Source organism: Bos indicus, chromosome X (assembly GCF_029378745.1).
Source record: "Bos indicus isolate NIAB-ARS_2022 breed Sahiwal x Tharparkar chromosome X, NIAB-ARS_B.indTharparkar_mat_pri_1.0, whole genome shotgun sequence".
Classification (NCBI taxonomy): Eukaryota; Metazoa; Chordata; class Mammalia; order Artiodactyla; family Bovidae; genus Bos; species Bos indicus.
In genome coordinates, this window is record NC_091789.1 from 36,719,003 (window position 1) to 36,744,238 (window position 25,236).

A 25,236-nucleotide genomic window follows, 5' to 3' on the forward strand; every position below is an offset into this window, starting at 1 on the left:
GGGAGTGGGGGATGGCTTCTCCACTCCCAGCACCTCGAGCACACTCCTCCACGTCTGCAAAATTCATGTGTCTGTTTTCACCCTTACACGGTGTCTGTTTACACCTCCCATTGTCGGGGGTCCCACAATTTACTGATGCTTCCCTCCTGATGGAAGGGAAGGGAAAACTCATTCTGCCAATATAGCCACTCGATGTGACCACACACTCACTGAAGAGCCATGCAGGAGGCGGCCCAGTGCACATGGCACACACCCGAGGTGCTGACACATGCCAACAAACGGCCTTCCACAAAGGCTTCCCGTTTCCACTCCACTAACCACAGGCAAGGGTGTCATGTCCTCATGCACTGCCTGGTCCCGAGCATCATCATTCGGTTCAACGTTTGCCCATGTGCTGGGTGACAAAGGGTTACACTGTTCATTGGGTCTGGCTTGGTTACAAGGCTGGCCCTTGGGACTTTGCCACTGCTATGTCTTCTACTAGGGTATGTGACTGGATTCCATGCTTGCCCAGTTTGTGCCATTCAGTATCTCAGCCAACCCAACCCCTTCCTCCTGAGAGCCTCTGAATCTCACCTGTGTGGGTGGAATCCCTGAGCAAGAAGTGGCTGCAAGCACTCCTATGGCCTGAAGCAGAAGGTGCCTGCTTGGTGGCCAGAGGAGAAAACACTCTTCTGCTTGCTTGACTGGGCATCTTCACCTGCACGAGGACCAGAGGAACAGGGAGAAAGTCACCAGTGACAATACAGCAATCTTGGACAACAAGCCACCACCGTCTTCTCCTCACCAGGGGCCTCAGACAACGGGGTCCCAGGAGGGCCCAACTGATGAGAAACACACGTGCAGGTTCCCTCAGGGTGGGTTCTGCTCATCACAGCAGCTGGCCTGTCCTCACCGGGCTGGGACAGGGACCCCACGATGCCTCAGTTTGCAGCACATAAACCCATACCCCAGGAGTGATTGTGACTTACAGCCCAGGAGACCCTGCAAAGAACAAGAGAAAATGACTCCTCCCCTCACACTGCCACTCTGGAAGGATCCGGGAGCCGCAACAGTCAGTGGGCCGCCCTCCATGGACTCCTGGTTGGGCCCCACCAGGAGGGGAACTGGGGACAAGCAGCTGAGCCCTGCAGGGTCGGGTGGGGGCGACTCCCAGCGGGAGGGTGGGGCTAGCGTTAGGTCATAGTCCAGGGGCGGGGTAAGAGGTTGGATGGCAGGTCTGGGGCATCTTCCCATGTGTCCCAGGGCATTGCTTGGATGCACATGTGGAAAGAAAGCAGTGGTGGTGGTGGGGTTACTGTGGCTGTGGAGGGGGCCAGAAGGTCCAGCTTGGCCTCCTGGCAGGCGCTCCTAGTCCCAGAGCCTGGAAACCCCTGCCTGGAGGTACCATCTACGCATGAGGCAGGTCCTGCCTTCCTGCAAGCAGAGCGAGTCGTGGGCACTTTGGGATGGTTGGGCTGCGGCCACCAGGCAGGACAGTGGTCCGCCACTAGGACCAAGACAGCTGACAGCACTGGCTGGCTTCAGTCGCATCGTGCCCACAAACACTGACACCTGTCATTTCCAGTGTGTATGGCTTCCCTTACTCACGTAGGCACGCAGTTACATAGACACACAAGTACGAACAAAGGTGCATTCCCTCACCGGCCCTGTCCGCTAGGAGACAAACTAAGATCCGTCACGCTCTGAGGCACCTGGAAGGTCAGGCCGGGAGGAGCCTCGAGACCAGCAGCCTGAAGCAGGACCCAGAGGAGGACCAGGAGGTGAGCGGCCTGGTGGAAGAGAGGGGGAGGAGGTGGGAGGAGCAGTGTGGGAGGAAGAGTGTGGGAAAGACGGAGCTGAGGTGGAGATTCTGGAGAAGGACTCAACTCAGGGCTGGGGCAGGGCGGGACTGGGACAGAAAGGGGCTTGGGTGGGGCTGGGGCGGGGTTTGGGCGTGGCTCTGGGTGGGGTGGAGCCACCAGAGGCAGGGCGTGACTGACAAGGATGGAGCTGTGGGCCCAGGAAACCCACGGAGAGTGGGCCTGTCCAGCTTCATGGCAGAGGCCAGACTGTGCCCTTTTGAGTCCTTGCCATAGGCGTCCAGTCCGTGAGAAACGGCGAGAGTCAAAGTGACCGTGACCCAGTGTCTTCAGTGACTGCATCTGAGCTTCAGAGTGGACCTCAGGGGCCAGGGAAGCAGAGAGAGGCACGACCTCTGGGCAGAGTTCCCCATCTCTGGGCTGAAAACCCAGGCTGTCTCCCCTCCAAGCCACCCTGGGACTGCTGGCCCAGTGCTGAGCAACAGTCTATCTGTTCTTTTGCAGATGTGGAAGAAAATCCTCCCTGTGTTACCTGCTGCCCCTGGGACCTGAGATGTCTCAGAGAAAGGCAGCTTTGCCTTCAAAACTGTTTCCTGAACTCTTCCTCTTGTCTGGGGGCTCAGCCCACCCAGGGCAACCACCTGACTCTGCTCCTGACCGCTGCCCTGGCTGCTGTGTCCCTGCCTCCCAAGTGCCTGATCACAGTAAATGCTCCTCTTCCTGTCCCCACTGCTACTAGTTGAGCTCAGGCCTCATGGCCTGGGGCCAGGGCTGTCAGCCTAGGCTCCCCCACCAGCTTGGACCCCTCTTGTCTCTCCTCTTCCACCCAGTGTTGCGCACACTATCGATTCTGTCGATGTGTGTCACACCGCACACACATCTGTCCTCAACCCTGGATGGGAAGTACAGCTGAGCCCAAGCCCCAACCCATCCATGGTGCCCTGGGGGGCTTCCTGTGGTCCCAGGTCTCCTTCCTCATTTCCCAGCACTCTGGAGGGCTGTGCTGGCCCTGGGCTCTGTGCAGAGTACATCTGGGACCCCACACTTCAGATCGTGCAGTTCCTGCCCCTGGACTGCTGGCTCCTCTTGTCCTGACAACCTACTGTCCTTCCAAGCACAGCTGTAACATCCCTTTTCTGTCTGCCCGAGTGTCACGTGCTTTCATCTGGCAGTTCTGGGGCACCCTGCATCTTCCTGTTGAAGCCTTTGCCCTGTTCTTCCATCCAGGCTGTGGCTGCTGTGCACAAGTCTGGACTGCCAAGGGTCACCAAGTCCCAGGAAGGCAGGGTCGATGTCTCACTGGTTCCCATTAGCCAGGCACCCATGCAACTGCTGCCGTGGGAATGTTATTCTGAGCAGTACTTTCCCTTCTAGCATGCTCTCTCCTTGCAGAACTCTCCCGGCTGTGAATTGAGGGGCAGAGGCTGCCTCCTGGATTTGAGGCCTCAGTGCTGCAGGGACCCGAGCGAATACCACACCCAACTCCCTCATGCTGGTGCCCGGATCCTTGCCCCAAGAGTGGTTATCAGCTACCTCCATATACCCCAGAACCTCCTGGTAGTGGTCTCAGATCATGAGAGAGGGTCCTGTGAATGGTAGGTAGGCTGCTGCTGTTCTTTCTGCATCCTGGTTATGAACTAGACCTTGCCCAGTGAACTGGACACCTATGATGTGTGGCTGCTGATGGGGGCAGCTGTGAGGCCCTGCTCCATGGCATTTCTCCACACCTGTCCCATCCCTGCTGCTGGCACCAGTTCTCCTCACATGCCCAGATGTGTAGACCGATCCACAGGGGGTGCTGCCTCCCACCCCACCTGGGTCTCTGAGGCTTGGTGAGGGTTCTACTTTGCTCCTGTTGTGTGTTTGCAGACAGCACTGACCTGGGAGGGCTTGACACAGATTCTTGGTTTCCCTCATGTCCTCTTTGGCCAATGTGGTTTCCTCTCTGAAATGCCTGTTGCCCATATATCCACTTAGCTGTGTGTCCTTTCTGTGCTGAGTTGTGGGCACTTCTTTTGGGGTCTGGGCACTCATCCCACCCTGGTGTTTGTATTGCAGATTCGTTCTCTTCTGTTTTCAGGCTAGCAATGGACTCAGTATTCGCCTTGTGTCTCGGAGCTGTAAGTGCCCCACAGGTCAGCATGTGTCTGTCAGGTCCTTCCACTGGGGATTGCCATCCACCCCCAGGCTTGGCACCTGGGGCAAGCAGTCCTCAAGGAGATGCTGCCCTGGTGTCCAGCACTCTGCCCATGAGAGAGGGCTCTTTCACCTCCATGTCAGTTCCTCGGTCCCTGCCTAGCTTTGGTTCTGGGCCTCGGACTCCCACACGCAGGACAAACCCAGGGGCAGCCGTGTAGCTCCAGGAGGTCAACCAGACCTACTTCCCCTCTGTCCCCAGGGCAGCTCCCATTGACCACACCCCTTTGCATACAGCCCAGATGGAGGGGCCAGCCTGAGAACCGGACAAGTTTCTGATTTCATCTCAGTTCTGCTGCAGTTCTTTGATAGGACATGGCACACATATGACCTGTGGACACGGATGGCCACTCTGCTGCGGCTGCTCAGGGTACTGATTGCCTAGGGGATGGGGCACCACCCAGGGGGACCGGGGAAGCTTCTGTGAGCCTCTGTTGCTGCCCTGCTCTCATTCACATCACAGGCCTTTACGTCACATTTGACACGGAAGTGGGAGATGCTGGTTTGTATGTATCCATCACTCCCAAGCTCTGGGGTCTATGTGCTCTTCACTGTCCTCCATCTGGGCAGGATGGCCATGACCCAGGTGCCATGCCCACCAGCACAGGAGGGGACTTCCAGACACTAGGCTGCGGCTCACAGAATGGATCCAGCTGTTTAGTTTGCAAGGACAAGGAGCAGGGAGGGCGGAGTGGAATGTGCATTGTCATCCCATACCCATGGTGAGAGGACTTCAGTGAGGGGACTCTGGCGCTCTGGGTGGGAGACCTGTCCAGCTATCCTTTGAGTACTAGTGTGCCCACCATGGTGACTTGGCCAAGCACAGAGTGGGTGTGAGGGGTCAGGAGCAGAGGATGCCCATGAGTTGCCCCCAGAGGTGAGCAGGTTCTTCAGTTCATGAGCGGGGCGTGTATCCCCTCTCTTTTTCTGTGCATTTCTCTTTTACTCACTGGAGTTCATGCAGGGTTTCCGTTCAGCCTTACCATCTTTTCCTTACATCACATGTTCCCCCAGGTTCTGAAGGAGTCCTCAACAGACGTCTCACTAAGCCCTGGACCTGGCTTTGGGGGATATTGCATTCCAGGCCTCCAGGCCCTCGCAGCTCAAGACCGACTGATGAATCCTGAGGACTGGCCCTGTGTCCCTTGACCATTGAGCCCCTGTGCCCAGAAATCCCAGCCCAGGGGGTCATCCCGAAGGGGCCACAGAGTCAGAGTTAACTGTGTCTCTCAATTTGGTGTCAAGTTGACCCTGTGTCTGGCAACCTCCACTCCTCTGGTGGTCCCACCTGCCTGTGTGGGTTCACCATCTCAGTGCCCGAGGTCCCTTTGGGAGGGGCTAGGGTTGTTCCCATGTCTGTTTGCTGTGGTGCTGCAGCGTCCTTCTCCCAGGGACCTTCCCCATCCCTGTTCCTCAGTTGCAGACCTGAGAACTGGCTCAGGGGCCCAACCTGGGCGAGGGATCTTGACCTGTTTACTGGGGTGGCTGCCTTTGGCCTCAGTGTCATTTTGGACTGTACCTTGGTTGGTTGCCCACCTATCAAAGCTCTGGGAGGCTGCATCGTATGGACCACCTTCCCTCCTCTGTGGGTCCCGCCTCCTGGGAGGTGGCAGCCCTCATCATGGTCCCTGGCTCCTGGCAGCTCAGTGCAACCCCACGACCTCTGCTGCAGTCCCTGGGCAGCAGGGATGGATGGAGGGGTGTGTCGTCCATCTCCTCCATCACCAGGCCTGGTAAGCCTGACCTGTGTTGTACAGTGACTTCACTCTGCTTGGCGGCCGGGCAGTAGGTGACCAGCTCTTCCCATGCTTCCTTGGTTCTCATCATGGTAGTGCTGTGTGTCCTGCCACAGATCAGGGCAGCCAGCTCCCCTGCTTCCTGGGATGGAGGGCACCTGTGAGGGAGGCCTCTGGTCCAGTTTGCTCCCTTGAGGGTGGGGGCACCAGCTCTTTATGGGGTGGGAGAAGTGGGCTGCTGTTGCAGGCTCAGAAGTTCAGAGACATCTTGGATGTCCCAGTCTTCTGGGGCCTGCCTCCCGGTCTCTCTGGCCTTCATGTCAGTGATGCATGTTTTCCCAAGAGGACATCCAATGCCAGTGGGTCAATCCTGCCTTGGTGGAACATTCAGTGTCTTTGAGGTTCAGCCACACCTGTTGAATCCTGGGCTGATGTTTTTCCACTGCCTATAGCTTTGTCAGCTACTGGGAAGACTCTGCTCCCCCCCAACATTGGTCCTCACTGTTTTTCATCCTAGGTTGGTCATCACCCTACAGACAGCAAAGCAAAGAAGTCACTCCCCTCTATTCTGCCCCCACCATGTTCCACACACCTGGATCTTCTCACTTGCCAGGGAATTCCTCTCCCCCTGCCAGCCCAGCACAAGTTCTAGCAGCTGGGCTGTGGCCTTGAGCCCAGGGCTGAGTGCACACAGACTACTCCCAGGATGGGTCCTCATAACCCATGGGGCAGGGGATGTCAACCCTGTACCAAGGCCCCATCTTGCCACCTCTCCTCAGACCACTCCAGGGCCAGCCTTCTCAGGATAGGTCCTTTGTGAGGCTGTTCCCCAGGGGCGGGGAGGGCAGGGAGTTGGTGCTGGAGGCTGGCTGGGGACTTACCACCAAGGGGACAGGGAGCAGACATGGTTGGGCAGGGCATCCCATCACCTGCGATGTTGACCTGACAGTTCCTGCCAGCCTATCGGGAGGTGCAGAGCACAGACAGACATTGGAGATGTCCACAGTGGGACTTGGTGGTCGGGCCCTCACAGTGCCTGAGACCTCATGATTGCTATTGACCAAGCAGGAAAACTGAAATCAGGAATTGTTGCCCAAGCAGTGGCTGTGTGTACACACAGGACACCAACTGCCTTTGCCTGTGTGGCACCATGCTCTGCCCTGCACGCAGTCCAGTGGGAGGAGCTCTTGGCGTCTTTTGCATCAGACAGCTGCTGGGTTGGGCAGAACTGCTTCCAGTGCACTGGCCACCCGGCCACCTGCTAGCCCTCATGTAAGCACAGCCTAATGGGAGAGGGCAGATCTGGGTGCCAGACCTCACAAGACAAAGCGCATTCAAGTCCAAGGACACCCATCCTGCAAGAGGCTCCTCCACCGTGCAAAGCGTCACATGTCCACTCACACCTGCATCACTCAGGGCTGAGGGCTGGAAAGGCTGGAGCACATCTTCCAGACAGACCTGTAAAGCACAGAGCCTGAAACGAGGCAGAGTTTGGGGAACATGAAGCGTGGGGAACCAAGCCTTGACTCACATCGAGGGACCATGGAGGGCTTTTCAGACGGGAGGGCTGTCTGCCCTGGGGCTTATAGTGAAGAGGGTCTCCTTGGCTGGGAAATGGGGGAAGGGCCCCCAGAAGTGTCAGACCCATGGAGGGAACTGAGCCCAGGTGTGTAGCTGGAGCAGGTGAGCTTGTAGAGGGCCCCCAGCCTGACACTATATGTATAGGTTCCCTGAGGGGTTTTTGGCAAAGGATTTCTAGAGACTTTGATGTGCTGTGAAGTTTCATCCATTGCCTGCAGAGGCAAGGCTGCGTGCCTGATAGGCTGGGCAGGCTCTGGTCCTCCACAGAGGCAGTGTAGGAGGAAGCAGACACTCTGCCCTGCCATCTCAAACCTGGATTGGTCCCTAGCACCACCATTGCTGGAGCGTGAGTCTCAGCAAATCACTCCCTCTCTGAGTCTCCATTTCTTTATCTGAAGGATGAGCACAGTGTGAAATGTCCCCATTAGGAGTAATCCTATTTGTGGGTGTATCTGATGGGAGTGAGGCAGTCATGGGATGATTCACACAAAAGCAATCTGTAAACCAGAAAGCAGCTACTCTGAGTAGTGGTTGAAGAGGCATCTCTTGCAAAGAGAGCTTTCCCCAGAATGAGTGGGAATGCAGGTGTGTACCTTCAAGTCTGCAGCTGGGAGACAGGGAGAAAGTGAAGAGCCTCCAATTAGGAAAGGAGGATAACATGGACACCATCGGCCCCCAGTGCCAAAGGTTCTATAGGATGTGGCCTGGGTTGGGACTTAAGGGCCATCGGTGGATTTTGAGCAAAGATGTATATAGTGGCCCCTGAGACAGAAGGCACTGTGAGCTGAGTCAAACTGCCAGGCTTTGTGAACTGGGAGCTGTAGCAGGACCAGGAATCCATGAAGATGGGAGCCTCTTCCCTGAACTGTGCAGGAGACAACATCTGCCTGCTACCTCAGGTCCATGACCTGCTTTCCACCATTCCATCACCCAGAACACTTCAGCACCCAAGTGTTTTCACCATCTTGACATAAACACTTTTGGTAGTAAAACCAAAAATGGATGATACCAAGAAGCTATTTATTATAGTATCCCTTATTTTCCCTATGTAGCCCACTTGGTTCTTCTGTGTATTCTTTCCACCTCTTCTTAGTACCTTCTGCTTCTCTTAGGTCCATACCATGTATGTCCTTTATTGAGCCCATCTTTTCATGAAATGTTCCCTTTGTATCTCTCATTTTCTTGAAGAGATCTCTAGTCTTTCCCATTCTGTTGATTTCCTCTATTTCTTTGCATTGATCACCGAGGAAGGCTTTCTTATCTCTCCTTGCTATTCTTTGGAACCCTGCATTCAGATGCTTATATCTTTCCTTTTCTCCTTTGCTTTTCACTTCTCTTCTTTTCATGGCTATTTGTAAGGCCTCCTCAGACAGCCATTTTGCTTTCTTGCACATCTTTTTCTTGGGGATGTTCTTGATCCCTGTCTCCTGTACAATGTCACGAGCCTCTGTCCATAGTTCATCAGGCACTCTGTCTATCAGATCTAGTCCCTTAAATCTATTTCTCACTTCCACTGTATAATCATAAGGGATGTGATTTAGGTCATAACTGAATGGTCTAGTGGTCTTCCCTACTTTCTTCAATTTAAATCTGGATTTGGCAATAAGGAGTTCATGATCTGAGCCACAGTCAGCTCCCAGTCTTGTTTTTGCTGACTGTATAGAGCTTCTCTGCCGGTAGCCAGCGTGAGGAACTCCGCCTGTGGCAAAGGTCATGAGGAAGGAGGATCGACATATGCAAAGGTGGGATCAAGCCTCAGGAGTCCCCCCTGGAAATTCTCGAGCATCTACCCCCAAAACTAGAGTCTGCCTATTTTACTACCTTGTGCTCTCACCTACACCTCTGACTTTATGGGGGGCTGTCCCCCACCACCTCTTTGGAGAAGGAGTTAACTTAAGAGCTCCAGTTAATAATAATTCCTGGACGTGATAGGAGTGTTTCAACCTACAAACTCCTCTGAAGGTTCTCTAGCCTGCCTGACAGGCTTGTCCGGCCACATGTGATTGTTCACAGCCTCTCAACCATGAGAGGCACGAGATGCTTTAAACCTTCTAAAAACAGGTTCTTTAGAGAAGTTAGAAAACTACTAGTATAGTATAGTGGGCTGATTAGAAATTGTATCGGTGAAGGGTTTTTCATTTGTTGAGCCAATGTTTGCTGCTAAGTCTCCACATCCCCTGCCCTTATACACATTAATGAATATATAGAAGAAATAAGTATTAACCTTTGATATTAATCACGTTAGACCTTAGGCTAAGCAAATTCTTTCCTTAATTAAAACCCACTACACCCTCACCCTATAGGAATGTAACTTTATCTGGTACCTTCAGAAGGTGGCGTCTGTTTTAAGAATAATCACCCCTGGAGAAATAAGTGTTCTGGTTGACTGACTGCTGTCACAAGGAGAGGGTCATAAATTGTCAGCAGGCTCCCTGGCCAGAAGATGATGTAACACCCCTAAGACCTCTGTATATATCTGTATGAAGAACCTGACTTTAATAAAAGTCAGGACTGCTGACCCCGCATGACTTTTGTATAACATCTCAGTGTATAAAAACAGACCCTGGAAAAATAAAAAATGGGATCAGTTCCTCGAAAGACTTGTCTCCCCATGTCGTTCTTTCTCTCACCTTCTGGCTGAATCCCCATCTGGAACGTGGAGGCTTGTCAAGCCTACTAATTATGCCTGGGCTTCCAAGATCTGACTGGGGAGGCCTTAGTGTCTCCTCTCCTTTGGGAGAATGGGAGGACGCCTGTGGCCTATGTAGGTGACGTAAATTCCTTATTTTGGAATTTTATTAGCTTTCCACGTAAACCAAGTTATTCAGCCTCTTTTCTCCGCTGAATTTTCCTACTGAGCTATCCTTATTCTATTACTCTTTATACCTCTAATTAATATTTAATTAAAGCTATTGTATCCAGTTCGCCAAAGCCGTCTCCCCTTCAAATTTCCCTGGATCCACCGGGGCTGGACCCTGGCACTTCTCCATCTTTGGCTGCAAAGAATATAATCAATCTGATTTCAGTGTTGACCATCTGGTGATGTTCATGTGTAGAGTCTTCTCTTGTCTTGTTGGAAGAGGGTGTTTGCTATGACCAGTGAGTTCTCTTGGCAAAACTCTATTAGCCTTTGCCCTGCTTCATTCTGTACTCCATGGCCAAATTTATTGACTATGCCAAAGCCTTTGACTGTGTGGATCACAATAAATTGTGGAAAATTCTGAAAGAGATGGGCATACCAGACCACCTGACCTGCCTCTTGAGAAATCTGTATGCAGGTCAGGGAGCAACAGTTAGAACTGGACATGGAACGACAGACTGGTTCCAAATATGAAAAGGAGTGAGCACATCAAGGCTGTATATTGTCACCCTGCTTATTTAACTTATATGCAGAGTATATCATGAGAAACACTGGGCTGGAATAAGCACAAGCTGGAATCAAGATTGCCGGGGGAAATATCAATAACCTCAGATATGCAGATGACACCACCCTGATGGCAGAAAGTGAAGAGGAACTAAAAAGCTTCTTAATGAAAGTGAAAGAGGAGAGTGAAAAAGTTGGCTTAAAGCTCAACATTGAGAAAACTAAGATCATGGCATCTGGTCCCATCACTTCATGGGAAATAGATGGGGAAACAGTGGAAACAGTGTCAGATGTTATTTGGGGGGGCTCCAAAATCACAGCAGATGGTGATTACAGCCATAAAATTAAAAGACACTTACTCCTTGGAAGGAAATTTATGGCCAACCTAGATAGCATATTAAAAAGCAGAGACATTACTTTGCCAACAAAGGTCGGTCTAGTCAAGGCTATGGTTTTTCCAGTGGTCATGTATGGATGTGAGAGGTGGACTGTGAAGAAAGCTGAGCACCGAAGAATTGATGCTTTTTTTTAAAATTATAAATTTATTTGTTTTAATTGGAGGCTAATTACTTTACAGTATTGTATTGGTTTTGCCATACATCAACATGAATCCGCCACAGGTATACACGTGTTCTGAACTGTGGTGTTGGAGAAGACTTTTGAGAGTCCCTTGGACTGAAAGGAGATCCAACCAGTCCATCCTAAAGGAGATCAGTCCTGGGTGTTCATTGGAAGGATTGATGCTTAAACTAAAACTTCAATACTTTGGTCACCTCATGTGAAGAGTTGACTCATTGGAAAAGACCCTGATGCTAGGAGGGATTGGGGGAAGGAGGAGAAAGGGACAACAGAGGATGAGATGGTTGGATGGCATCACTGACTCGATGGACATGAGTTTGGGTAAACTCCAGGAGTTGGTAATGGACAGGGAGGCCTGGTGTGCTGCGATTCATGGGGTCGCAGAGTCGGACATGACTGAGTGACTGAACTGAACTGAGCCCACTTGGTATTAACAGTCACATGGTTCACTGCTGCCATGTCAGTGTTTGTCAGCCCCTGCCGGGGTGTTGATGATCATTGTGTCCCTGTCAATGATTTCTAAATCTGTAAACTCTTGTGGCCCCCAAGGCTTTTGGACAAAACATTAGGAACAAGTGATCCTAGTCCCTTAAGAGCGAACACTTTCAGAGGACAGCCAGAGGCCCGGGGGTAGAGGATGTGTTACCTTCCTCCAGCCTTCAGCCTAGAGGGATGCCCTTCCTGGGACAGGCAGGACCGAGGGCCAGCCCCAGGTCAACCTGGATAACTACACACCCCACCGTCTGCCAAACAGCCTCAGGATGTGGTGTCTTTTGGTACCAACCATGGTCTTCTGTGGTAGAAATGGGTGGAACCTAGAGCTAAAAAGAAGGACCCTTGGCAAGCACGTGTATTCACCAGTTTGTAATCCTGGAAACCTGTCTGCCATCTTGTTTCAGGACATCTGGAGCCCTGTGCAGTCTCCCAGTACAGCCCCAGAAAACCTTGGTCGACCCACATAATTCTGGGGTATTAACGTGATTCAGGAGTCTCTGGTTTTGAGATACAGGCGATGACACCAGAAGCTCAGCAGCATTAGGCTCACCTGGTTGACTTGCTTTCATAGCACACTTCTCAAGGACCAATAGGAAATGCAGGTAGAGGAGATGAGTGGAAAGGGCTTTGTGCTGCTGCTGGTGCTGCTTGCCCTGCTGGGCAGCCTCCTCTGTCTCTGAGAAACCTGTGCATTAACTTTGGACAGGACGGAAAGCTGCCTTTAGGAAGTGGCAGTGGGGGCTCACTTGCTCCATGCTTGGTAGCTAATCATTTTCTTAGGATTAACCTGGACCCTAAATTACAAAGGCCAGGTTTTCCTTGAGCAAAATTGTGGTTTCTGGTCAGCCCATGATCTGGAAGCTGTCTCTTGCTTGCCCACCCCAGCCGGCTTCTGTGCTCCAGTGACCCTTGAGGTACCCCGGTTATCCATGAGGATATATGGCCATAAGCCTCACAGTGCAGGTCTGAGCAGTCCAGATAAGTGTCCTTGCCTGAGTTTGTCTTTAGCATTGTGGCATCGTGACTCAGAAGCCAGGGTTTTAGATCTTAAACCAGTGATGACCCTTTTCATCAGGCTGACCCTTTTCAGCCTCAGGTTTCACATCTGTATGTTGAGTGTAGTAACAGTGCACAGTCACTAGGACAGCAGGGAGGGTTCCATGAGTTGAAAGGCTGGGATAAACTTGGTGCACAAAAATGTTATGGGGAAGGCGACCAGGAAAATTATGCTGGGGTCTTTCATCTACTTTTGGGACCTACCCTTGGCTGACAAGGGCAGAAGAAAGTGCTTCATTGTCACCAGCCTGCTACCATGTCCCTCTGGGGTTCTGGGGACTGTTTTTAAGCAGTTTGCTATTGGCATAGCAACATTGCTGGGAGAAATATCAATTACCTCAGATAGGCAAATGACACAAACCTTATGACAGAAAACAAAGAGGAGCTGAGGAGCATCTTGGTGAAAGTAAAAGAGAAGGGTAAAAAAGCTGGCTAAATCTCAACATTCAAAAAAGTAAGATCATGGCATCCGGTCCCATCACTTCATGGCAAATAGATGGGGAAACAATGGAACCAGTGAGAGATTTTATTTTCTTGGACTCCAAAAATCACTGCAGATGGTGACTGCAGCCATGAAATTAAAAGACACTTGCTCCTCAGAAGAAAAGCTATGACCAATCTAAACCACATAGTAAAAAGCAGAGACATTTTTTGCTGACATAGGTCTGTCTAGTCAAAGTTATGATTTTGCCAGTAGTCATGTATGGATGTAAGAATTGGATCATAAAGAAGGCTGAAGGCTGAAGAACTGATACTTTTGAACTGTGGTGTTGGAGAAGACTCTTGAGAGTCCCTTAGACTGCAAGGAGATCCAACCAATCAATCCTAAAGGAAATCAGTCCTAAATTCATTGTAAGGACTGATGTTGAAGCTGAAACTCCAATACTTTGGCACCTGATACAAAGAACTGATTCTTTGGAAAACAAAAACAAAACCCTGATGATAGGAAACACTGAAGGCAGGAGAAGGGGGTGACAGAGGATGAGATGCTTGAATGGCATCACTGACTCGATGGACATGAGTTTGACCAAGCCCTGGGAGTTGGTGATGGACAGGGAAGCCTGGTGTTCTGCAGTCTATGGGGTCGCAAAGAGTTGGACAGGACTGAGCAACTTAACTCAACTGATGGGCCCAGATGCTATGCTAAGCAAATTACACATAGGGTGGTTGCTATATATTTGAGTATACTATTACACCCACTTAACAGATGAGGAAGCTAAGGTAACAGGTAGTAAAATCGTAGTGAGATTTATGCACAGAACCTGTTGACCTTTTTAGTCCTCTGACTGACCATGAGACTCAGCCAAGTGACAGTGTCCCTGCTGCTCCAGGGCCCTGGCAGGCAACTTGAAGAAGTGAGGTCAGCGGGTGCAAACCACGGGGAGTGAGGGGGCTAGAACACACGGAGAGGGCATGATCTAGCCCAGGAGGAGCTGCCACTCACAATAGGAGGGTGTGCAGGCCAGGTGCCAGGCCTTTTGATTTGTCCAGAATGGCCAAAAAAGCTGAAGTTCAGTAAGAGATCTCCTGGTTTTTGAATGTTAGCTCCTTATTTTATAAAGGCACTCTCTATGCCAACCAACTACCCTTGCCACTCACTCAGAGCCTACAGGTGGCCCTCTCCTTTACTCCACAGCACTGGCTGCACACAGTGTGCCCCTTGCCAGGGGTTTGCTCTCAGACGTTGATCTTCTGTCTGCCAGTGCTCCCGCCTGGGCTCAATGTGTCTGCTCAGCTTCATGAACTCATGCTGTTAAAGAATGGAGACAGACTCAGGGAACACACCTGCTTCCACGTCTCCTCTTGTGGTTTACTCAGCTCAGTTTGGACTGCATCTCCGAGCTTTCCCACATCCTCTCTGTAGCAATCAGTGTCCTCTTGGCCAAAGTTCTCCTGAGGCATTGCACTGTGTCTGGCTGTATCCTTTCTTCCTTTCACCTGGTCCATTTTTCCTCTCTCCCAGTTACACAGTCAGCCTCTTGGGACAAATCCAGTTCAGTTCAGTTCAGTCACAAATCCAGTTCAGTTCAGTTGTGCCCGAATTTTTGTGACCCCATGGACTGCAGAATGCCAGGCTTCCCTGTCCACCACCAACTCCCACAGTTTACCCAAAATCATGTCCACTGAGTCGGTGATGCCATCCAACCATCTCATTCTCTGTCTTCCCTTTCTCCTTCTGCCTTCAATCTTTCCCATCATCAGGGTCTTTTCAAATGAATCAACCCTTTGCATCACGTGGCCAAAGGATTGGAGTTTCAGCTTCAACATCAGTCCTTTCAATGAACATTCAGGACTGATCTCCTTTAGGATGGACTGGTTGGACCTCCTTGCAATTCAAGGGACTCTCAAGAATCTTATCCAACACCACAGTTCAAAAACATCAATTCTTTGGTGCTCCACTTTCTTTATAGTCCAACTCTCACATCCATACATGACTACTGGGAAAACCATAGCATTAAATAGACGGACCTTTGTTGGTGAAGTAATGTCTCTGCTTTTTAATATGCTGTCTAGGTTTGTCATAACTTTTCTTCCAGCGAGTAAGTGTTTTTTAATTTCATGGCTGGAGTCACCATCTGCAGTGATTATGGAGTCCCAAAAAATAAAGTCAGCCACTGTTTCCACTGTTTACCCATCTATTTGCCATGAAGTGATAGGACCGGATGCCATGATCTTAGTTTTCTGAATGTTGAGCTTTAAGCCAACTTTTCCACTCTCCTCTTTCACTTTCATCAAGAGGCTCTTTAGTACTTCTTCACTTTCTGCCATAAGGTTGGTGTCATCTGCATATCTGAGGTTATTGATATTTCTCCTGGCAATCTTGATTCCAGCTTGTGCTTCTTCCAGCCCAGCGTTTCTCATGATGCACTCTGTATATAAGTTAAATAAGCAGGGTGACAATATGCAGCCTTGACATACGCTTTTCCTATTTGGAACCAGTCTGTTGTTCCATGTCCAGTTCTAACTGTTGCTTCCTGACTTGCATACAGGTTTCTCAAGAGGCAGGTCAGGTGGCCTGTTATTCCCATCTCTTTCAGAATTTTCCACAGTTTATTGTGATCCACACAGTCAAAGGCTTTGGCATAGTCAATAAAGCAGAAGTAGATGTTTTTCTGGAACTCTCTTGCTTTTTTGATGATCCAGCGGATGTTGGCAATTTGGTCTCTGGTTCCTCTCTCTTTTCTGAAACCAGCTTGAACATCTGGAAGTTCACAGTTCACGTACAGCTGAAGCCTGGCTCAGAGGCTTTGGGGCATTACTTTAATAGCGTGTGAAATGAGTGCAATTGAGCGGGAGTTTGAGCATTCTTTGGCATTTGCATTTTGGGACAAGTCCAACGTCTTGCTAATTACCTCACACTTCCCATCTTCTCCCAAGTCTGATCTCAGTGCTTAATAGGTTTACCTTTCTAATATTTGCTGAATTAAACATAAAAATTGCAGTACAGATGAGGCTTGTATTCATATTCTTATTAACGACAAGGCAGGTTCAGTTGTTTTAATAAAGAATTAAAAATACAGTTGTGTTGCCTCTTTATTTTTATTTTTTTAATACAAATTTATTTATTTTAATTGGAGGCTAATAACTTTACAATATTGTTTTGGTTTTGCCATACATCAATATGAATCTGCCATGGGTGTACACGTGTTCCCCATCCTGAACACCCCTCCCACCTCCCTCCCCATACCATCCCTCTGGGTCATCTCAGTGCATCAGCCCGGAGCATCCTGTATCATGCATCGAGCCTGGCCTGGCGATTCGTTTGACATATGATATTATACATGTTTCAATGCCATTCTCCCAAATCATCCCACCCTCGCCCTCTCCCACAGAGTCCAAAAGACTGTTCTATACATCTGTGTCTCTTTTGCTTTCTCGCATACAGGGTTATTATTACCATCTCTCTAAATTCCATATATATATGCATTAGTACACTGTATTAGTGTTTTTCTTTCTGGCTTACTTCAGTCTGTATAATAGGCTCCAGTTTCATCCACCTTATTAGAACTGATTCAAATGTATTCTTTTTAATGCCTGAGTAATATTCCATTGTGTATATGTACCACAGCTTTCTTATCCATTCATCTGCTGATGGACATCTAGGTTGCTGCCATGTCCTGGCTGCTATAAACAGTGCTGTGATGAACATTGGGGTACATGTGTCTCTTTCAATTCTGGCTTCCTCTGTGTGTATGCCCAGCAGTGGGATTGCTGGGTCATATGGCAATTCTATTTCCAGTTTTTTAATGAATCTCCACACTGTTCTCCATAGTGGTTGTACTAGTTTGCATTTCCACCAACAGTGTAAGAGGATTCCCTTTTCTCCACACCCTCTCCAGCATTTATTGCTTGTAGACTTTTGGAGAGCAGCCATTCTGACTGGCGTGAAATGGTACCTCATAGTGGTTTTGATTTGCATTTCTCTGATAATGATTGATGTTGAGCATCTTTTCATGTGTTTGTTAGCCATCTGTATGTCTTCTTTGGAGAAATGTCTGTTTAGTTCTTTGGTCCATTTTTTGTTTGGGTTGTTTATTTTTCTGGAATTGAGCTGCAGGAGTTGCTTGTATATTTTTGAGATTAACTCTTTGTCAGTGGTTCCATTTGCTATTATTTTCTCCCATTCTTAAGGCTGTATTTTCAGCTTGCTTATAGTTTCTTTTGTTGTGCAGAAGCTTTTAATTTTAATAAGGTCTTATTTGTTTATTTTTGATTTTATTTCCAATATTCTTGGAGGTGGGTCATAGAGGATCCTGCTATTATTTATATCAGAGAATGTTTTGCCTATGTTTTCCTCTAGGAGTTTCATAGTTTCTGGTCTTACATTTAGATCTTTAATCCATTTTGAGTTTATTTTTGTGTATGGTGTTAGAAAGTGTTCTAGTTTCATTCTTTTACGAGTGGTTGACCAGTTTTCGCAGCACCACTTGTTAGAGAGATTGTCTTTTCTCCATTGTATATTCTTGCCTCCTTTGTCAAAGATAAGGTGTCCATAGGTGCATGGGTTTATCTCTGGGTTTTCTATTTTGTTCCACTGATCTATATTTCTGTTTTTGTGCCAGTACCATACTGTCTTGGTGACTGCAGCTTTGTAGTAGAGCCTAAAGTCAGGCTGGTTGATTCCTCCAGTTGCATTCTTCTTACTCAATATTGTTTTGGCTATTCTAGGTTTTTTGTATTTCCATACAAATTGTGAAATTATTTGTTCTAGCTCTGTGAAAATTACCGTTGGTAGTTTGATAGGGATTGCAATGAATCTATAGATTGCTTTGGGTAGTATACTCATTTTCACTATATTGATTCTTCCAATCCATGAACATGGTATATTTCTCCATCTATTAGTGTCCTCTTTGATTTCTTTCACCAGTGTTTATTCTTTTCATTGCAATGGTAAATGGAATTGTTTCCTTAATGTCTCTTTCTATTTTCTTATTATTAGTGTATAGGAATGCAAAGGAATTCTGTGTGTTGATTTTATTTCCTGCAACTTTATTATATTCATTAATTAGCTCTAGTAATTTTCTGGTGGAGTCTTTAGGGTTTTCTATGTAGAGGATCATGTCATCTGCAAACAGTGAGAGCTTTACGTCTTCTTTTCCAATTCGGATTCTTTTTATTTCTTTTTCTGCTTTGATTCCTGTGGCTAAAACTATGTTGAATAATAGTGGTGAGAGTGGGCACCCTTGTCTTGTTCCTGACTTTAGGGGAAATGCTTTGAATTTTTCACCACTGAGGATAATGTTTGCTGTGGGTTTGTCATATATAGCTTTTATTATGTTGAGGCATGTTCCTTCTATTCCTGCCTTCTGGAGAGTTTTTATCATAAATGGATGTTGAATTTTGTCAAAGGCTTTCTCTGCATCTATTGAGATAATCATATGGCTTTTATTTTTTCCAATTTGCAGCAAGGGAAAAACAACAAATAACACACAACATGACCCCAATAGGGATAACAGCTGATCTTTCAATAGAAACTCTTCAGGCCAGAAGGGAATGGCAGGACATACTCAAAGTAATGAAAGAAAATGAACTACATCCAAGATTACTGTACCCAGCAAAGATCTCATTCAAATATGTAGGAGCAATCAAAAGCTTTACAGACAAGCAAAAGCTGAGAGAATTCAGCACCACCAAACCAGCTCTCCAACAAATGCTAAAGGATCTTCTCTAGACAGGAAACACAAAAAGGGTGTATAAACTTGAACCCAAAACAATAAAGTAAATGGCAATGGGATCATACTTATCAATAATTACCTTAAACATAAATGGATTGAATGCCCCAACCAAAAGACGAAGACTGGCTGAATAGATACAAAAACAAGACCCCTATATATGTTGTCTACAAGAGACCCACCTCAAAACAAGGGACACATACAGACTGAAAGTGAAAAGCTGGAAAAAGGTATTCCACGCAAATAGAGACCAAAGGAAAGCAGGAGTAGCAATACTCATATCAGATAAAGTAGACTTTAAAACAAAGGCTGTGAAAAGAGACAAAGAAGGACACTACATAATGATCAAAGGATCAATCCAAGAAGAAGATATAATAATTATAAATATATATGCACTCAACATAGGAACATGGCAGTATGTAAGACAAAAGCTAAGAAGTATGAAAGGAGAAATTAACAATAACACAATAATAGTTGTGGGAGACTTTAGTACCCCATTCAAACCTATGGATAGATCAGCTAAACAGAAAACTAACAAGAAAACACAAACTTTAAATGACACAATAGACCAGTTAGACCTAATTGATATCTATAGGACATTTCACCCCCAAACAATGAATTTCACCTTTTTCTCAAGTGCACACAGAACCTTCTCCAGGTTAGAGCTCATCCTGGGCCATAAATCTAGCCTTGGTAAATTCAAAAAAATTGAAATCATTCCAAGCATCTTTTCTGACCACAATGAAGTAACATTAGATCTCAATTACAGGAGAAAAACTATTAAAAATTTCAACATATGGAGGCTGAACAACACGCTACTGAATAACCAACAAATCACAGAAGAAATCAAAAAAGAAATAAAAATATGCATAGAAACGAATGAAAATGAAAACACAACAACCCAAAACCTGTGGGACACTGTAAAAGCAGTGCTAAGGGGAAGGTTCATAGCAATACAGACATACCTCAAGAAACAAGAAAAAACTCAAATAAACTCTACACCTAAAGCAACTAGAAAAGGAAGAAATGAAGAACCCCAGGGTTAGTAGAAGGAAAGAAATCTTAAAAATTAGGGCAGAAATAAATGCAAAAGAAACAAAAGAGACTTTAGCAAAAATCAACAAAGCCAAAAGCTGGTTCTTTGAGAGGATAAATAAAATTGACAAACCATTAGCCAGACTCATCAAGAAACAAAGGGAGAAAAACCAAATCAACAAAATTAGAAATGAAAATGGAGAGATCACAACAGACAACACAGAAATACAAAGGATCCTGAGACTACTATCAGCAATTATATGCCAATAAAATGGACAACTTGAAAGAAATGGACAAATTCTTAGAAAAGTATAACTTTCCAAAACTGAACCAGGAAGAAATAGAAAATCTTAACAGACCCATCACAAGCATGGAAATTGAAACTGTAATCAGAAATCTTCCAGCAAACAGAAGTTGAGGTCCAGACGGCTTCTCAGCTGAATTCTACCAAAAATTTAGAGAAGAGCTAACACCTATCCTACTCAAACTCCTCCAGAAAATTGCAGAGAAAGGTAAACTTCCAAACTCATTCTATGAGGCCACCATCACCCTAATACCAAAACCTGACAAAGATGCCACAAAAAAAGAAAACTACAGGCCAATATCACTGATGAACATAGATGCAAAAATCCTTAACAAAATTCTAGCAATCAGAATCCAACAACACATTAAAAAGATCATACATCATGACCAAGTGGGCTTTATCCCAGGGATGCTAGGATGCTTCAATATCCGCAAATCAATCAATGTAATACACCACATTAACAAATTGAAAAATGTTGCCTCTTTAAACCTGCTTTCTAATCCATTAAGTGTTATCAAACCTATAGAAATCACTTAATAGGTGTAGATTGCATAGCACAGCACCTGATGCATAGAAAGCACTCAAGAGAGGTCAGGTCATCTTGTTGCCACAGCTTTTATGACTTAATACAATCGTTGTTTAGACTCTTTTCGATCCCATGAACTGTAGCACTCCAGGATTCCCTGTCCTTCACCATCTACCAGAGCTTGCTCAAACTCATGTCCATTGAGTTGATGTTGCCATCCAACTGTCTCATCCTCTGTTTCCCTTTCCTCTTACCCTCAGGCTTTCCCAGCATCAGGGTCTTTTCCAATGAGTCAACTCTTGGCATCAGGTGGCCAGAGTATTAGAACTTCAGCTTCAGCATTAGTCCTTCCTATGAATATTCAAGGTTGATTTCCTTTAGGATTGAGCGGATTGATCTCCTTGCAGTCCAAGGGTCTCTCAAGAGAGTCTTCTCCAACATCACAGTTCAAAAGCACCAATTCTTTGGTACCTAGCCTTTATTCTGGTCGAACTGTCACATCCATACATCACTACTGGAAAAACCACAGCTTTGACTAGATGGACCTTTGTCAGTCAAATAATGTCTCTGCTTTTTACTATGCTGTCTAGGTTGATCATAGCTTTTATTCCAAGGAGGAAGTGTCTTTTAGTTTCATGGCTGCACTCACCATCTGTAGTGATTTTGGAGCCCAAGAAAATAAAGTCTGTCACTGTTTCCACTGTTTCCCCATCTATTTGCCATGAAATTATTAGACTGGATGCCATGATCTTCATTTTTTAAATGTTGAGTTTCAAGCCTGCTTTTTCACTCTCCTCTTTCACTTTTATCAAGAGGCTCTTTAGTTTCTCTTTCCTCTACCATAAGTGTGGTGTCATCTGCATATCTGAGGTTATTGATATTTCTCCTGGCAATCTTGATTACAGCTCAGGCTTCATTTCAGTACACGCATTTCACACGATGTACTCTGCATAGAAGTTAAATGAGCAGTGTGACAATATACAGACTTGATATACTCCTTTCCCAATTTTGAACTAGTCTGTTGTTCCATGTTGAGTTCTAACTCTTCCTTCCTGGCCTGACTGCAGGTTTCTCAGGAGACAAACAAGGTGGTCTCGTTTTCCCATCTCTTTAAGCATTTTCCACAGTTTGTTGTGATCCAGACAGTCAAAGGCTTTATAACGTGGTCAGTGAAGCAGAAGTAAATGTTTTTTTCTGGAATTCTCTTGCTTTTTCTATGATCCAACAGATGATGTCCATTTGATATCTTGTTCTTCCTTTTCTGAATCCAGCTTGTATAACTGGAAGTTCTTGGTTCACATACTGTTGAAGCCTAGCTTGAAGGATTTTGAGCATTTTGAAGATTACCTTGCTAGCATGTGAAATGAGCACAATTATGCAGTAGTTTGAACATTCATTGGCATTGCCCTCCTTTGGGATTGGAAAGAAAACTGTCCTTTTCCAATCCTGTAGCCACTGCTGAGTTTTCCAAATTGGCTAGCATATTGAGTGCAACACTTTAACAGAATCATCTTTTAAGACTGAAGTAACTCAGCTGGAATTCCATCACCTCCACTAGCTTTGTTTGTAGTGATACTTCCTAAGGCCCACTTGACTTTGAATTCCAGGATGTCTGGCTCCAGGTGAGTGATCACACCACTGTGGTTATCTGGGTCATTAAGACCTTTTTTGTATAGTTCTTCTGTATATTCTTGCAACCTTTTCTTATTCTCTTCTGCTCTGTTGGGTCCTTACCATTTCTACATTTCAGGATTTAATACAATAGAGCTAAAATTTACTGAAAGGCAAGGCTGACCTTATTGCAGGTGATACACACATCCTGAACTGAGATCCCAAGGAACTCATGAAAGCCCTCTTCCAAATTAAGACAACAGTTAAAGTTCCACATATTCGGGTTTTTTTTTTTTTTTTTTGGCCTGTAATTGTTTGCTTGCTGCTGCTGCTGCTGCTAAGTCACTTCAGTCGTGTCTGACTCTGTGTGACCCCATAGACGGCAGCCCACCAGGTTTCCCTGCCCCTGGGATTCTCCAGGGAAGAACACTGGAGTAGGTTGCCATTTCCTTCTCCAATGCATGAAAGTGAAAAGTGAAAGTGAAGTCGCTCAGTTGTGTCCGACTCTTAGCGAACCCATGGACCGCAGCCTACCAGACTCCTCCATCCATGGGATTTTCCAGGCAAGAGTACTGGAGTGGGGTGCCATTGCCTTCTCCATTGTTTGCTTGAGACTGGTATAAACACTGCTTTATTTCTTAACAGAAATTTTACAAATCTAAGTGTTGAATATGCTCATTATTCTCTGTCATAGGCTGAATTGTGTGCTCCCCTACAAATTCACATGTTGAGGCCCTAACCCCAGCAGTTCAGAATGTGCTTCTGCTTGAAGATAGGGACTTTAAAAGGGTAATTAAGGTTAAATGAGGTCATATGAGTCGGCCCTAATTCATTCTGACTGTGGTTTTTATAAGAAGAGGAGGCTTGGAGACATAAAGGGACACAAGGTTGGACATGCACAGGGAAGGTGCCAACTGAAGATTCAGGATGGAGACCACCATCTACAAGCCAAGGAGAGAGGCTTCAGGAGATACCTGAGCTGCTAACACCATAATCATGGACTTCCAGCCTTCAGAACTGTTAGAAAATTAATTTCTGGGGATTTCCTGGTAGCTCAGCAGTACAGAACCTGCCTGCCAATGCAGAAGACACAGGTTCAACCCCTGATCTGAGAAGATCCCACATGCCGCAAAGCAACTACCCCATGCACCACAACTGTTGAGCCTGTGCTCTAGAACCCATGGACCGAAACTGTTGTAGGCTATGTGCCCTAGAACCCATGCTCTGCAACAAGAGAAGCCATCACAATGAGAAGCTTGCACACCACAACCAGAGAGTAACCACCACTTGCTGCATCTAGAGAAAAGCCTGTGCAGCAACAAAGACCCAGTACAGCCAAAATATAAATAAATAAATAACATTATTTTTTAAGGAAAGACAATGAATTTCTGTTGTGCATGCTACCCAGTCTGTGACACTTTTTTCTGACAGCCCTAGCAAACATCTGCTTCTTCTTTTGGACCTTTGCCTCTTCCTAGTTATGTAACTCCAGAAAATGGGGATCTGCTTGAAGGAAATGGGAGAAAAATATACTTTGGGAGAAACAACATGTTTGTCTAAAAACTTTGTCTCCTGGCCTAATGTTTGGGAGATTTTCTGAGGAAGACCTGTGTGGCAGATCCTGCCCATGTCCCCTCTGCCTCATGGCTATGGCACATACCAGCCAGACTCTAAACTGCCAGCATCTCATCAGTGGCTTGGAGGTTTATTCCTCATGCCTGAAACCTACTTTGTCAGTGCTCAAGTCAGACTGAAAATGTCAGAGAATTGACGCTTCACGACTCATAAGAACTGGAGTATAAATACCCCAGCTCCCTCATCCTCAAATATGATAACTCAGATAACTCTCCATAGGCTTGTGGACTTCTTCAGCAGGATTAAACTCCCTTAACTTTTTTTGAAATGCACCTTTTCTTGGCTCCCTTCCTATCTGTATGGAAACTCTCCATCCTTCCTCTGCAAAGCACATCTCCAAAGGAAACTACTTGCTCTAGAATCTTATTTCAGGCTGTGATTCCGGGGGACACAAAACTAGGGCCACTTGCTTTCTAGCTACCTGTGTGTGCATGTGAAACATCCATACTTAAAAATGTTGCTGTGGTTTCTAATTTAACAAGATGAGATACTGCATTAGGGCTTTTCTGGTGGCACAATGGTAAAGAATCTGACTGCCATTGCAGGAGACTTGGGTTCAGTCCCTAGGTCAGGAAGATCCCCTGGAAAAGCAAACAGCAACCCATTCCAGTATTCTTGCCTGGAGAATTCTATGGACAGAGGAGCCTAGTGGGCTACAGTCCATGGGGTCGTGAAAGAGTTAGACATGACTTAGTGACTAAACAACAACATTGCATCCAATTCTTTCTGTGGTAAGGTAGTGGTTCATCGACTGGTGAACCCTGGGGTCTCTTCTTGCAGGAAAGGGTGTTCTAGAGTCCTGCCTTGTGGAAATGTCTTTGTATCAAATCAACTATGCTGCACATTTTTCTCCTATAAACACTAAAGTTCAATCTTTTCAGTACTTGTGGGCTTTAAATTTTTTTTTAATTGAAGGATAATTTATTTGCAGAATTTTGTGGTTTTCTGTCATACATCAACAAGAATCAGCCATAGGTACACACATGTCCCCTCCCTCCCGACCTCCCTCCCATCTCCCTCATCATCCCACCCTTCAGTCTGTTGCAGAGACGCTGTTTGAGTTTTCTGAGTCATAGAGCAAATTCCCATTGGCTATATATTTTACATATGGTCCTGTAAATTTCTCTGTTATTCTCTCCATGC

At 46.7% G+C, this 25,236-nt stretch overlaps 1 protein-coding gene across 2 annotated transcripts in view; it reads right to left on the reverse strand.

Annotated features, from left to right (window-relative positions):
* The window catches only part of LOC139181686 (uncharacterized), a 56,497-nt gene that overhangs the window by 10,280 nt on the left and 20,981 nt on the right, over window positions 1–25,236 (reverse strand). For both annotated transcript variants that reach the window (XM_070785291.1, XM_070785290.1), the window contains exon 2: window positions 577–700. In XM_070785291.1, the coding sequence (XP_070641392.1) occupies window positions 577–700 (124 nt within the window). The remainder of the gene's footprint in view (window positions 1–576; window positions 701–25,236) is intronic.